General features: G+C 38.5%; 1 protein-coding gene across 6 annotated transcripts in view; it reads right to left on the reverse strand.

Moving 5' to 3' along the window:
* The window catches only part of ADCYAP1R1 (ADCYAP receptor type I), a 271,371-nt gene that overhangs the window by 17,925 nt on the left and 238,333 nt on the right, over positions 1-15,113 (reverse strand). For all 6 annotated transcript variants that reach the window (XM_073629495.1, XM_073629492.1, XM_073629493.1 and 3 more), the window contains 3 exons: positions 12,847-12,907; positions 12,671-12,740; positions 7,354-7,445 (listed from right to left, as the gene is read on the reverse strand). In XM_073629495.1, coding sequence (XP_073485596.1) covers positions 7,354-7,445; positions 12,671-12,740; positions 12,847-12,907 — 223 coding nt within the window. The remainder of the gene's footprint in view (positions 1-7,353; positions 7,446-12,670; positions 12,741-12,846; positions 12,908-15,113) is intronic.

The raw sequence follows: 15,113 nt of genomic DNA on the forward strand, positions 1-15,113 counted from the left end.
TCGGTTCTTTCAGCTGTCAGTGGGGGAATCTCTTTGTTCATTAAAATTTTTACACCTTTAACCACTTCAGCCCCGGAAGGTTTTACCCCCTTAATGACCAGACCATACGGCACTGCGTTACTTTAACTGACAATTGCACAGTCATGCGACACTGTACCCAAATAAAATGGATGTCCTTTTTTCCCCACAAATAGAGCTTTCTTTTGTTGGTATTTGATCACCTCTGCAGTTTTTATTTTTTGCACTATAAACAAAAAAAAGGGACAATTTAAAAAAAAAAAAAAAAAAAAAAAAAAAAAAACAATATTTTTTTACTTTCTGCTATGAAACATATCCAATAAAAAAATGTAAAAAAAACAAATTTCTTCATCAATTTAGGCCAATATTTATTCTGCTACATGTTTTTGGTAAATAAAAATCTCAATAAGCGAATATTATAGCATCTACAAACTATGGGGTATTTTTACGGCATTTTTAATTTTTTTTTTTTGTTCACTAGTAATGGCGGCGATCAGCATTTTTTAGCTGCGACACTGCGGTAGACAAATCGGACACCTAACTGACACTTTTGACACTTTTTTGGGAACCAGTGACATTACTATCAGTGCTAAAAATATGCACTGTTACTGTACTAATGACACTGGCAGGGAAGGGGTTAACACCAAGGGCGATCAAAGGGTTAAGTCTGTCCCTAGGAGGTGCTTTCTTACTGCGTGGGGGATGGACTCACAGTATGAACAGAGAGATCCATGTTCCTGCTTAGCAGGAACACAAGATCTCTCTGTTCATACCTGACGGGACGGCGATTTGCCTTATATACATCGGCAGACCGTCGTCCTGTCTCTCTGGGGAGCGATCGCAGGTGGCCGGCGGACACCGCGTCCGCCAGACCCGCTGATTGGCGCCCCCCCCCGCTGGCTATTGCACGAAGTGACGTACAGGTACATCGTTTCATGCAATAGAGCCAACCTGCCACAGTATATGTACTGCGGCCGGTCAACAAGTGGCTAACGTTTTTCGCCAACATTGGCTCCCCCTGAAGAAGCCAATGTTGGTGAAACATGTTGGGATACAACATCAAGTATTAATCACTTTTCATATATGGATACCAGTGATTATTAATATGATCTGTATTATGCTCTGCCAATAGTTTTTTATTGAACCCATCATTTGTTGTTGTTTTATGTAATAAAATTTATATTTTTGCATAAACTATGTATATTCCTTTGTCGTGGGCACCATCATAATCCCAATCATCCTATTGCAGCTAATTTCAATTTAATAGGGATGAGGTGCCAGATATTATAGTGTCACCTAACCTACCTCTCAAGCTTTAAAAAATAATAATTATATTTAATTGTAAATAACTTTTTAATGCTTTGTACCATTGCTGACAGCTGAAGTGTAAACAAAACAGTTGCAGTAGGTATCAGTAATTTGGTGTCAACGAGTACTAAAAAGAAAGTATCCGTATTTGTACTTGTTGTAAGATAAATGGTATCGGTGCATTCCTAGAGTTCACCAAACATGATTACAGCATCAAGTGGGAGTGGGAAAAATAGCTCTCAGCTTGACGCGTTTCACAGAAAGTTGAATTTTTCACCACATTCACTTAGCCAAGTGAAAACTTCCATGCAAAGTGAAAGATTCCTTTTGTAAGGTACACCTATTAAAAAAACAAAAAAAAAAACCCCTATATATTCAAGAAAATACGATAGGTAAAAACGTGTAAGTCACATCAATATTTAAACATTACAATTAAACCTTAAAAATATGTGCTCACCAAAAACACACAGTAGGTTTCTTTTAACAACTTCCTGCCAGTTTCAGCATCCCTTTAACTAGGCGCTGGAAAGCCTGCCTAATCATGTGACCACTGTGATTGGCTGTCACTGTGGTCACATGATCAGAAGCCATTCCCGCAGGTTCCTGATCATTAGTACAGACCATGAGCCGTCTTTGGGTTGAGAGTGCGCAGTGAGCACATGCTCAGCACAGAAAGCTCTGCCGTCTATGGACACATAAGTGCGGTGTGTGGGCGTTACGCGGGCGGCAAGTGGTTAAAGGAAAATGGGCCAAATATAAAAATTACCTGGAAATTAAAAAAAAAAAATTCTGTGTCTTTGTGTTTTTATTTTGTATTTACATAAATTTTAAAATCCATTATACTGGAGATTAAAGATCAGTTCCCAGTTGCAGCATACACGTGTTTGTAACTACTGCATCTGGGAGTGTCCACTGGAGTGTAGTACTGGATGGAATGACACAAGCTGTGATGTCTGGTGGGCATAGGGCACACAAAGTCCTAATTATCTCACACAGTCTTTATTTTATAGAATGAAGCAAGCGTATCCAAAAACAACATGCAAACATAGTTAAGCAGCTTTTTATGTCTTATTTATTAATCAAATCCCTATGCTGCCCAAAAATCCCCTTCAAAATATTTTACGAACTTCATTTTTCTCAATGCTACTTCTTACTGAGAAGACCCCTATTAACACAAATCACACGACACACGCTAAAGGCCACTCACAACACAACAGACATTGTTACAGTAGTCATAGTAAGACATGTTATGAATGTAAAACAAAGACATAATACAAGATATCCCTTGTTCTCAAAGTCTACTAACCATGAAGAACCAGTGTTAACTTAAAGGGTTAATTTACTAAAAGCAGACTGTTCACTTTGCAAGGGAAGGAAGAAGGTAGGGTTAGGTTTAGGGTTGGGGCTAGCGAGGTAGGGTTAGGGATGGGGATAGAGATAGGATGTGGGTATGCAGGATAAGGTTATGGTTGGGGTTTAGTGGCATAGAGTTAGGGTTATGGTTGAGGTTAGCAGGGTAGGGTTAGGATTGGGGATAGGGTTGAGGTTGGTGGGGTAGTGTTGGGGGTTATGGTTGGGGTTAGCGGGTAGGGTTGGGGTTAGCGGGGTAGGGTTAGGATCAGGGATAGGATTAGGGTTGGGGTTAGTGGGGTAGGATTAGGATTGGGGATAGGATTAGGGTTGGGGTTAGCGGGGTAGGATTAGGGATAGGGTTAGGGTTGGGGTTAGTGGGGTAGGGTTAAGATTGGGTATAGGGTTAGGGTTAGCGGTTAGGGTTAGGATTAGGGTTGGGGCTAGCGGGGTAGGATTAGGGATAGGGTTCGGGTTGGGGTTAGTGGGATAGGGTCAGGGCTATGGTTGGGGTTAGTGGGGTAGGGATGGGGTTATGGTTGGGGCTAGCGGGGTAGGATTAGGGATAGGTTTGTTGTTAGCGGAGTAGGGTTAGGATTGGGGATAGGATTAGGGTTGGGGTTAGTGGGATAGGGTTAGGGTTATGATTAGGGTTAGTGGGGTAGGGATGGGGTTGGGGTTAGCGGGGTAGGATTACAGTTAGGGTTGGGATTAGCGGGGTAGGTTTAGAATTGGGGATAGGGTTAGGGATGGGGTTAGTGGGATAGTGTTAGGGTTATGATTGGGATAGTGGGGTTAGGGTTGGAGTTAGTGGGGTAGGGTTATGATTGGGGTTAGTGGGGTTAGGGTTGGAGTTAGTGGGGTAGGGTTAGGGTTATGATTGAGGTTAGTGGGGTGGGGTTAGGGTTGGAGTTAGTGGGGTAGGGTTAGGATTTGGGACAGAATTAGGATTAGTGGGGTAGGGTTAGGGTTGGGGTTATGGTTGGGGTTAGCAGGGTAGGGCTGGGGATAGGATTGAGGTTGGGGTGAGCGGGGTAAGGTTAGAGTCGAGGATAGGGTTAGGGTTGAGGTTACGGTTAGGGAGGTAGGGTTAGGGTTATCACCGAAGACAATTCCTGCTTTAAGTGCAACTTCTCTTCAAATCTAAACAGCCTAATTGTCTTTAGTATGTTACCGGCGTTACCCTCTGGTAACTGTGCTGGGAGCACTCTTGGCACAGCATTGTTTACATTTTGGTACACATATATGCTGCCTCTCAGCGATAAGGCCCACCCACCTTAAGTGTTATGGCTGGCATGAAGAGGTTAATGTAAACAAAAAAATTCAGATCACGTTTTTATTTCCTAAATTGTGTTCAAAGTCAAATATAAAAACAAATCAACAGGGGAAATTGTAATGCAAAATGTACAATACGCTGTGTGCAAACCTGGCAGGCTAAATCAATTATCCACCAATTAGATGATTAGGGAAGATCTGTGAGCTCCCAGAAGCACACTAAGTGAACACGGCACGTCCTGCTTAAATGTGAGCAGACACAACCGACATCTTGTTAACTGGTGTGACATTTTCCTGACATTTAGGGAGCTGGAATACTGAGCAACAAGCACCTTCCCGCTATCATCTGCAACAAATATTTATTTCCTGACGGGGAATTTGTTGTTAAAGGGACACCATGATCAAATAGGGATGAGCTGAGTGTAAGTTTGGACTGAACACTTGCTGTTAGGATGTTCCTTCAAACACCTAACATTTGGGATGTTTGGGGGTACGGGGTGAAGGAACCTGACATCATTCCATCTGTCAATGATTGCAAAGGAAGTGAGTACTTGCACCCACCACATCCTTAACAACCATTGATGTCACCCGGTGGGAATCCCTAGGCACATAAGCAAAAGGGTGGGGATAGGGGTGAAATCATTGCCAAAATATGGCCATATTTGGGCAAAACAATTGTTATTAATTGGAGGAATAGTGCCCCAACATTGGTATAAATTGGACGGATAGTCCCCCATCATTGGTACTAGTTGGAGGAATGGTGCCTCATCATTGGTATTAGTTGGAGGAATAGAACCCCATTATTAATATTAATTGGAGGGAGGATAGTGCCCCATCATTGGTGTTAGTTGGATGAATAGTACCCCATCATTAGTATTAGCTGGAGGAGTGGTGCGCCATCATTGGTATTATTGGGAGGAATAGTGTCCCATCATTGAAACTAGTGGGAGGAATAGTGCCCCATCATAAACATTAATGGGAGGGATAGTGCCCCATCATTGGTGTCAGTGGCAGGAATTATGCCCCAATGTTGGTGTCAATGAGAGAAATAGTGCCCCAAGGGATGGATAAAGGCAAGTGAAGATCTGCTTCCCACCCACTGGTTGCAGTTTGGGAACTACTGTCTTGATTCCTCAGGGTTTTATATCAGACAGACATTTTATTATTTGTGAGGTCCTTACCACTAGTTTAGTACCACACAAAAAGTTTATTGAAAATACAGATTTCATGTACTCACTTACCTGACAGGTGGCGCTATATACTATGTTGTATTAGATTCTATTTAACCCTTTCATTGCCACTGACATAAGCCTGGGACACCAGGGTGGAGGGGAGGGAGACCAGGCTGCACAGAACTCTAAACCAACATGAATATTGTCACTTGTGCTTTCTGGTGTCACTTTCCTTGGCCACGGTGGCCATGGAAGAAGCTACTGGATCTGTGTTCCATTCGCTTCAATAGAGGACAGGTGGGACATCCGGGGTCTAACAGACCCTGGATGTCTCATTATACAGGACCTGTCACAAAGACATTATATCACTTTGGGGACTTTTAGGGAAAAAAAGAAAAAAAAAAAAGGTTACATAAAAAAAAAAGAGTTACACCCAAGAACTAAAGCCCCTCCTTCCCCCCCAAAAAATTTGAGCCTGTCCCGCCCCCCACATATACGCAGGCATGGCAGAGTGAGAGCCTATTATTCACAATTAATTTTAAACTGATGACCTGTGTGGCCTAGGGTACCGAAGTTCATAGTCTTTTTTGTAGGCTTGACCTGTTGTTTATCTATTTACTCGGCACAACCTCATCTTTTATAATTTACCAAAAAAAAAAAAAACGGTAATGTATTGCAGTTGTGTACCCTAAAATGAACTTTGCTGAATTTTTTAGTTTTTTTTTCTGCTGTAAGCAGATCTGTTGCCAGCGGTTTAGACATTAATGGCTGTGTGTTGAGTTATTTTGAAGGGACAGCAAATTTACACTGTTATACAAGCTGTACACTCACTACTTTACATTGTAGCAAAGTGTCATTTCTTCAGTGTTGTCACATGAAAAGATAGAAGAAAAGATTTACAAAAATGTGAGGGGTGTACTCACTTTTGTGAGATACTGTGTATATATATATATATATATATATATATATATACAGTGGTACCTCGGATTGCAAGTAACGTCCTTAACGAGTGTTGTGCAATACAAGCACTGTATTTTTAAAAATCATAACTCGGTTTGCGAGTGTTGTCTCGCAAAACGAGCAAGATTCATGCCAAAGCGGTGTGCAGTACCACTTTTGGCCTGAGGTGGGGGGCGCCAGAGCTGAGCAGAGCCGAACGTCCCGTTCGGAAATGCACGGAAAGGCCAGAGGACAGCACGGCTAGGGTAGGAAGTCTTTCCGAGGTTTTGCCGAGGTCAGCCGAAGTGTTTTCGGGCCTTTTCGATCGTTTCTGAGGCTCTCCGGCGCCCCCCCTCCACCTCTGGCCGCATGTGGTATTGCATCCCACTGAAGTCAATGCGGAACAAATTATTTTCGTTTCCATTGACTTCAATGGGAAAACTCGCTTTGATATGCGAGTACTTTGGATTACGAGCATTCTCCTGGAACGGATTATGCTCGTAATCCGATGTTCCACTGTACTGTATATATGGCTTTTTTTAATAGTATATTTTTCTAATGAATAATATTTAAGAGAGGGAGGAGATAATGGTTTCCCAACTGCATTACACGTGTTCAAATCTGAAACAATAATTGCGCTAATAAAATTGTAATTTTTAAGCTTAACTTGCTCTCATATGCTTTAAAAAGGTGGAGTGGTAGGTGTGTATTTTTGGAGTGCCATTTAAACATAGTATCGTTTTTTTTTTTTTTGTTTGTTTGTTTTAAATGGTGGTTATTAAATAAGCAAGGTGGTTATAAATAGGAAAAATCTGTCTAAAAAAAAAATATCTAAAATTAATTTGGGCGCATTGTTAGTCAAAGTATCACAGCACTGAAAAATGGCCTGGCAATGAATAGGGTATTACAGTCTGGTATAGAAGTGGTTAAAGTAAAAGATCATGAAAGCTTGGTTATATTTTGTTTGTTCACTATGATAGGTGTAAGGCAGGGATATGCAATTAGCGGACCTCCAGCTGTTGCAAAACTACAAGTCCCATCATGCCTCTGCCTTTAGGTGTCATGCTTGTGGCTGTCAGAGCCTTGCTATGCCTCATGGGAGTTGTAGTTCTGCAACAGCTGGAGGTCCGCTAATTGCATATCCCTGGTGTAAGGAATCAGATCTATAGATCATAATATACAATTCAAATGATATATTTAGGATTGCCCAGAACAATCTATTATACTCAGTATCCATATCACAGCAGGTCATTGGGTGTCAGAAGAGAAACAGAGGGGGGAATATACTTACAGATATATACTGGACTCATTGCCGCCTATGTCTGGGGACTGCAGCTTCTGCACCAGAATGATTATTATGCCAACAAACAGCACAAAGTTGATCTGTCGAGAAATTAAATATTAGAAATTAAATATTAGAAATTAAATATTAAATGAATATTAGATACAAGAAACGGCCCACAAGGGGCAGCAATTATGCCAAGAAGCCAAAATATTTTAACATTTTTTTTTATTTATATAGTATCATTTTTATATAATATCCCGAGATTGACATATTGATACTGGAGGTATAATGATAGTGTAGATAGTGGATTCTCTCTTTTTAATTTGAAATATACTGTATTTGCCTTTGTTTGTAAAGGAAACCATTTTTGAAAAATTAACAAAATGTGTTAAAAAAAAAAAACACACACAAATCAGCCAGATATGCATTGGAAAGTAAGAATTTCAGATATACAAACTTGGCGCTGTTTAATTTCAGCAAAGTTTGGATAAATTCTGTAGACTGCACTAAAGCAGGGCACCAATGCCTTGGGGGGGAGGGGGGGTACTCTTTTTTTTCTTTTTCTCTTTTTTTTTGGGGGGGGGGTTGTATTTCATTGAACAGAATATAAAAATGGAATGGGAATACAAAACATTTATACATATTTATGGATGAACTGGTTAGGGTCTTTATAGTTCAATGGGATGCTGAATCACAGTCAGCTCTTTGGACAGCTCAGTACTGTGGTGGTAATGCAATTGTTATGTAAACTGAATAATTGAAAAAAATGTTTCTTGCAATATATATATATATACACACACAGTGCCTTGAAACTTTTATACATAAACTCTTAGGAGTTTATGTATAAAACATTCACTGAACGAATGTGACACACATCTGCTCAGCTCCAACGAACTTGTTGTATTCTTTGTTATAGAGCTGTCTTGTATGATCGTAAGCACCATCTAGTGACCAAAATGAATTTTTCTTTTTACCAATTACATTTTTTAAAAATGAATACCAAATTATGGCTACTAGATGGTGCTTACAGTGCACTTAAAAAGTATTCATACCCCTTGAAATGTTTCACATTTATCATGTTACAACCAAAAACGTAAATGCATTTTATTGGGATTTTATGTGATAGACCAACACAAAGTGGCTCATAATTGTGAAGTGGAAGGAAAATGATAAATGGTTTTCTAATTTTTTTTACAAATAAATATGTGAAAAGTGTGGCGTACATTTGTATTTAGCCCCCTTTACTCTGATACCCATAACTAAAATCTAGTGGAACCAATTGCCTTCAGAAGTCACCTATTAAGTAATTAGAGTCCAACTGTGTGCAATTTAATCTCAGTACAAATACAGCCATTCTGTGAAGCCCTTAGAGGTTTGTTAGAGAACCTTAGTGAACAAACAGCATCATGAAGGCCAAGGAACACACCAGACAGGTCAGGGATAAAGTTGTGGAGAAGTTTAAAGCAGGGTTAGGGTATAAAAAAAATATCCCAATCTTTGAACATCTCACGGAGCACTGTTCAATCCATCATCTGAAAATGGAAAGAGTATGGCACAACTGCAAACCTACCAAGACATGGCCGATCACCTAAACTGACAGGCCGGGCAAGGAGAACATTCATCAGAGAAGCAGCCAAGAGGTCCATGGTAACTCTGGAGGAGCTGCAGAGATCCACAGCTCAGGTGGGAGAATCTGTCCACAGGACAACTATTAGTCGTGTTCTCCACAAATCTGACCTTTATGGAAGAGTGGCAAGAAGAAAGACATTGTTGAAAGAAAACCATAAGAAGTCCAGTTTGCAATTTGTGAGAAGCCATGTGGGGGACACAGCAAACATGTGGAAGAAGGTGCTCTGGTCAGATGAGACCAAAATTAATTTTTTTGGCCTAAAAGCAAAACGTTATGTGTGGGGGAAAACTAACACTGCACATCACCCTGAACACACCATCCCCACCGTGAAACATGGTGGTGGAAGCATCATGTTGTGGGGATGATTTTCTTCAGCAGGGACAGGGAAGCTGGTCAGAGTTGATGGGAAGATGGATGAAGCCAAATACAGGGCAATCTTAAAAAAAAAAAAACCTGTTAGAGTCTGCAAAAGACTTGAGACTGGGGCGGAGGTTCACATTCCAGCAGGACAACGACCCCAAACATACAGCCAGAGCTACGATGGAATGGTTTAGATCAAAGCATATTCATGTGTTAGAATGGCCCAGTCAAAGTCCAGACCTAAATCCAGTTGAGAATCTGTGGCAGGACTTGAAAATTGCTGTTCACAGACGCTCTCCATCCAATCTGACAGAGCTTGAGATATTTTGCAAAGAAGAATGGGCAAAAATGTCCCTCTCTAGATGTGGAAATCTGGTAGAGACATCCCCAAAAAGACTTGCAGCTGTAATTGCAGTGAAAGGCGGTTCTACAAAGTATTGACTCCGGGGGGCGCCATACAAATATACCCCACACTTTTCACATATTTATTTGTAAAACATTTTGAAAACCATTTATCATTTTCCTTCCACTTCACAATTATGTGCCACTTTGTGTTGGTCTATCACATAAAATCCCAATAAAATACATTTACGTCTTTGGTTGTTACATGACAAAATGTGCAAAAATTCCAATGGGGTATGAATACTTTTTCAAGGCAGTATATATATATATATATATATATATATATATATATATATATATATATATATATATATATATAATTATATATATATACAGTTGTGCTCATAAGTTTACATACCCTGGCAGAATTTATGATTTCTTGGGCATTTTTCCAGAGAATATGAATAATAACACAAAAACTTTTCTTTCACTCATGTTTAGTGTTTGGCTGAAGCCATTTATTATCAATCAACTGTGTTTTACTCTTTTTAAATCATAATGACAACAGAAACTACCCAAATGACCCTGATCAAAAGTTTACATATCCCAGTTCTTAATACCGTGTATTGCCCCCTTTAACATCAATGACAGCTTGAAGTCTTTTGTGGTATTTGTGGATGGGGCTCATTATCTTCTCAGATGGTAAAGTTGCCCATTCCTCTTGGCAAAAAGCCTCCAGTTCCTGTAAATTCTTGGGCTGTCTTGCATGAACTGCATGTGTTGAGATCTCCCCAGAGGGGCTCAATGATATTGAGGTCAGGAGACTGAGATGGCCACTCCAGAACCTTCACTTTATTCTGCTGTAGCCAATGACAGGTGGACTTGGCCTTGAGTTTTGGATCATTGTCATGTTGGAATGTCCAAGTACGTCCCATGAGCAGCTTCCTGACTGATGAAGGCAAATGTTCCTCCAGTATTTTTTGATAACATACTGCATTCATCTTGCCAACAATTTTGACCAAATTTCCTGTTCCTTTGTAGCTCACACATCCCCAAAACATCAGCGATCCACCTCCATGTTTCACAGTAGGAATGGTGTACCTTTCATCATAGGCCTTGTTGACTCCTCTCCAAATGTAGCGTTTATGGTTGTGGCCAAAAAGCTCAATTTTGGTCTCATCACTCCAAATGACTTTGTGCCAGAAGGTTTGAGGCTTGTCTCTGTGCTGTTTGGCGTATTGTAAGTGCGATACTTTATGGGATTTGCGTAGTAATGTCTTTCTTCTGGTGACTCGACCATGCAGCCCATCTTTCTTCAAGTGCCTCCTTATTGTGCATCTTGAAACATCCACACCACGTTTTCAGAGAGTCCTGTATTTCACCTGAAGTTATTTGTGGGTTTCTCTTTGCATCCCAAACAATTTTCCTGGCAGTTGTGGCTGAAATTTTAGTTGGTCTACCTGACCGTCCTTTGGTTTCGACAGAACCCCTCATTTTCCACTTCTTGATTAGAGTTTGAACACTGCTGATTGGCATTCTCAATTCCTTGGATATCTTTTTATATCCCTTTTGAATTTTATACAGTTCAACTACCTTTTCCCGCAGATCCCTTGACAATTCTTTTGCTTTCTCCATGACTCAGAATCTAGAAACCTCAGTGCAGCACTGGATGAAACATGCAAGGGTCTGTCAGGAGAAACTCATTGACCTTTTATACACACACTAATTACAAGCAAACAGATCACAGGTAAGGATGGTTACCTTTATTAGCCATTCAAACCCCTTTGTGTCAACTTGTGTACAGGGTATGTAAACCTTTGATCAGGGTCATGTGGGTAGGTTCTGTTGTGATTATGATTTAAAAAAGAGTAAACACAGTTAATTGATAAAAAATTGGCTTTAGCCAAACACTACCGTTGAGTGAAAGAAATGTTTTTGTGTTATCATTCATATTCTCTGAAAAATGGCCAAGAAATCATAAATTTTGCCAGGGTATGTAAACTTATGAGCACAACTGTGTATATATAAATATATATATATATATATATATATATATATATTAGACAGCAACACAAGCATTGCACCCACAGATAAAATTGCAAATTTGCTATTTTGTCCCCTTTTTTTTTTTTTTGCAACTCAAATAAGGGGAACACACAAGTGAAATAAAATACTAATTATAATAATGCATGATGTGCTAAAAAAATGAAACAAAAATAAAATAACTCCCACAAAAATATGCTAAAACATAAAAAAAAGCTTTGAGCCTTCTCAAGTTTCTTCTTTTTTTTTTTTTTTTGGCCAGCTTGCATGAATGCTTCTGATATTCGGCCAACAAATGTTTTATAAATAGACCCCCCAATTGTCTAAAGACACACCAAGTAACAAGTGACTCCACATAAAACTGGGCAAAGGAGCACTCAGCGGGGACTTCTCGTACCATGTGTATGACAATAGCTTGTCCAGCAACCTTCCAAAAAGCCAAAAGTGACTTAAAAATTCTTCTGGAGAATTATCGGTACAATTTAAGGTCAAATTTTTTAAAATATTTTCATATCTAGGATAAAATTATTTTCAGAAGATGAACTCATCATTTCTCAGAGGGATGTTTTTGGCTTTATTATTTTTGTGAAAAAACATTCAAAAGTCTAAAAATATATTCAGCACTCTTCACAGGCCACCATTGAGCATTTAGCATCTCAGCCTGAATTTTTTTTTTAAAAAAGCATTTGGCGTATTTTCCGGGAAATGTAACGTTCCTCCTGTTATGAATTCAGCAAATGTTACAGATAGAACCTTTTTTTTTACTAAAGAAAATACAATGGTGAATATGTCTGCAGATGTTATACTTAGTCAATGTATCTACAAGCCCTATAAATAGTTCCTTTCTGTACAATGTATATATATAAATAAATCAACCTAAATTAATTGAAATTAAATCAACCCAAATTAATTTGAAAATTAAATATAAATAATTAAGATTTAACTTACCATAATGGAGGCAATGACTGGACCCTTAATTACCCACCAGAGGGCGACATTGTTGTTCATTTCCCAACAGCTGAAAAAGTCATTAAAAAAAAATAAAATCACCATTTACAGTCAAATGCATAAATATGTATCGTGTAGAAATTAATCAAGCAACTATTCATATTTATATTACACACCCCTGGTCATCAAAGTGAAGTCGCAGGACAGCCCATATAGTGACACATATAAGTGGGGTTCCTAGAGAAAAAGGAAACAGTACAAGTTATATCAGCCCTTAGCAAACATATGAAAAAAAAAACTGATATCAAGGGAATAACATATACTGGAGAGAAAATACTGAAAGTTTTGGGTATCTCAATTAAATAGTCAAAATAATCAGCGGAAAAATTCTTTATTTCCTGTCAAAATATTATTATAAAATATATAATAAATAATAATAATGTTAACAACAACAGCAACAACAATGATAATAATAGTAACAACTATATAGTAATATAAAATATAATATTTAAAAAAACACACACACAAATGACCTATAGAGGGCTTTTAAAGTGTAGCCTATATAAATACAGGGAACTGAAGTTTGTCGCCATTTCACGGGTGCACGCAAGTTTAAGGTTTGACATGTTGGGTATCTATTTACTCAGTGCAACCTCGTGTTTTAGATTTTACAAAAAATAGGTAGTTTATTATGTTTAAAAGGAAATGGAAAAAGAAAGGGACAGAAAAGGAAAAGGGAAGAAAAAGGAAAAAGAAAAGGAAAAAGAAAAGGAAAAGAAAAGGAAAAACAAAAGGAAAATGAAAAAGAAAGGAAAATGAAAGGGAAAGGGAAAGGGAAAAGAAAGGAAAGGAAAGGGAAATACAAGGAAAGGAAAGAAAAGGAAAGGGAAATACAAGAAAATGAAAATGAAAAGGAAAAGGAAAAGGGAAAGGAAAGGAAAGGAAAGGAAAAGAAAAGGGAAAGGGAAAGGAAAGGAAAGGGAAATACAAGAAAATGAAAATGAAAAGAAAAAGGAAAAGGGAAAGGAAAGGAAAAGGGAAAGGGAAAGGGAAAGGAAAGGAAAGGAAAGGAAAAGGGAGGAAAATGAAAAGGACTGGAAAGCAAAGGAAAGGAAAAGGAGAAGGAGAAGGAAAAGGAAAAGGAAAAGGAAAAGGAAAAGGAAAAGGAAAGGAAATGGAAAAGGAAAGAAAAGGGAAAAAGAAAAGACATGGAAAAAGAAAAGGAGATAAAAAGAAAAGGGAAAGGAAAAGGAAAGAAAATGAAAAGTACTGAAAAGGAAAGGAAAATGAATGAAAAAAGAAGGAAAGGAAAAGGAAGAAAAATGAAAAGGATTGAAAAGGAAAGGAAAGAAACATCTTACTCTGAAAGCCCCCACACATGTGTTGCATTTAGGTAGTTTATTATGTTTGAAAGGAAAAGGAAAAGGGAAAGGAAAAGGAAAAAAGAAAGGAAAAGGAAAGGAAAATGAAAAAGAAAGAAAAAGGAAAGGGAAATGAAAGGAAAGGAAAATTTAAAGGAAAGGGAAAGGAGAGGAAAAGGAAAATGAAAAGGAAAGGGAAAGGGAAAGGGAAAGGAAAATGAAAGGGTAAAGTAAAGGAAAATGAAAAGGAAAGGGAAAGGAAAATCAAAAGGAAAGGGAAAGGAAAATCAAAAGGAAAGGGAAATGAAAAGGACTTGAAAGCAAAGGAAAGATAAAAGAAAAGGAGAAGGAAAAGGAAAGGAAAAGGAAAGGAAAGGAAAGGAAAGGAAAGGAAAGGAAAGGAAAGGAAAGGAAAGGAAAGGAAAGGAAAGGAAACGAAAAAGGAAAAGGGGAAAAGAAAAGGAAAAGGAAAGGAAATGGAAAAAGAAAAGGAAAGGAAAGAAAAAGAAAAGGGAAAGGAAAGGGAAGGAAAATGAAAAGTACTGAAAAGGAAAGCAAAGGAAAATGAAAAGTACTGAAAAGGAAAGGAAGATGAAAAGGACTGAAAAAAGAAGGAAAGGAAAAGGAAGAAAAATGAAAAGGATTGAAAAGAAAAGGAAAGAAACATCTTACTCTGAAAGCCCCCACAAACGTGTTGCATTTATGAATTTTATTTTATTTCCTGTATGTATTTCACAGACCCGGCGGTGTCATTGCACTCTACTAACCACCAACATTATAAAGGAAGATAGTCAGTAATATAAGAAGGAATAAAATAAGCAAGAAAGGAAGATAGAAAGGAGGTGAAAACCCTTATCTGGAAGCTACTCTGAAAGCCCCCCAAACATTTTGTATGTCTGGATTTTGTACCAAGTTGTGATTTCACAAATGTGGTGTCATTATACCGCGCTAACCACGCTCTCGGTAAATATTCAGCATTGAAGTGACACCATAAAAGAGGATAGACAGTAATAATTCATGAAAGCACCTCACGCACAGATGCTTTCACCCAACACCTGAAAGTCAAAGCAGCATTAAAAAAT

The sequence above is a fragment of the Aquarana catesbeiana genome, linkage group LG05 (assembly GCF_042186555.1).
Source record: "Aquarana catesbeiana isolate 2022-GZ linkage group LG05, ASM4218655v1, whole genome shotgun sequence".
Classification (NCBI taxonomy): domain Eukaryota; kingdom Metazoa; phylum Chordata; class Amphibia; order Anura; family Ranidae; genus Aquarana; species Aquarana catesbeiana.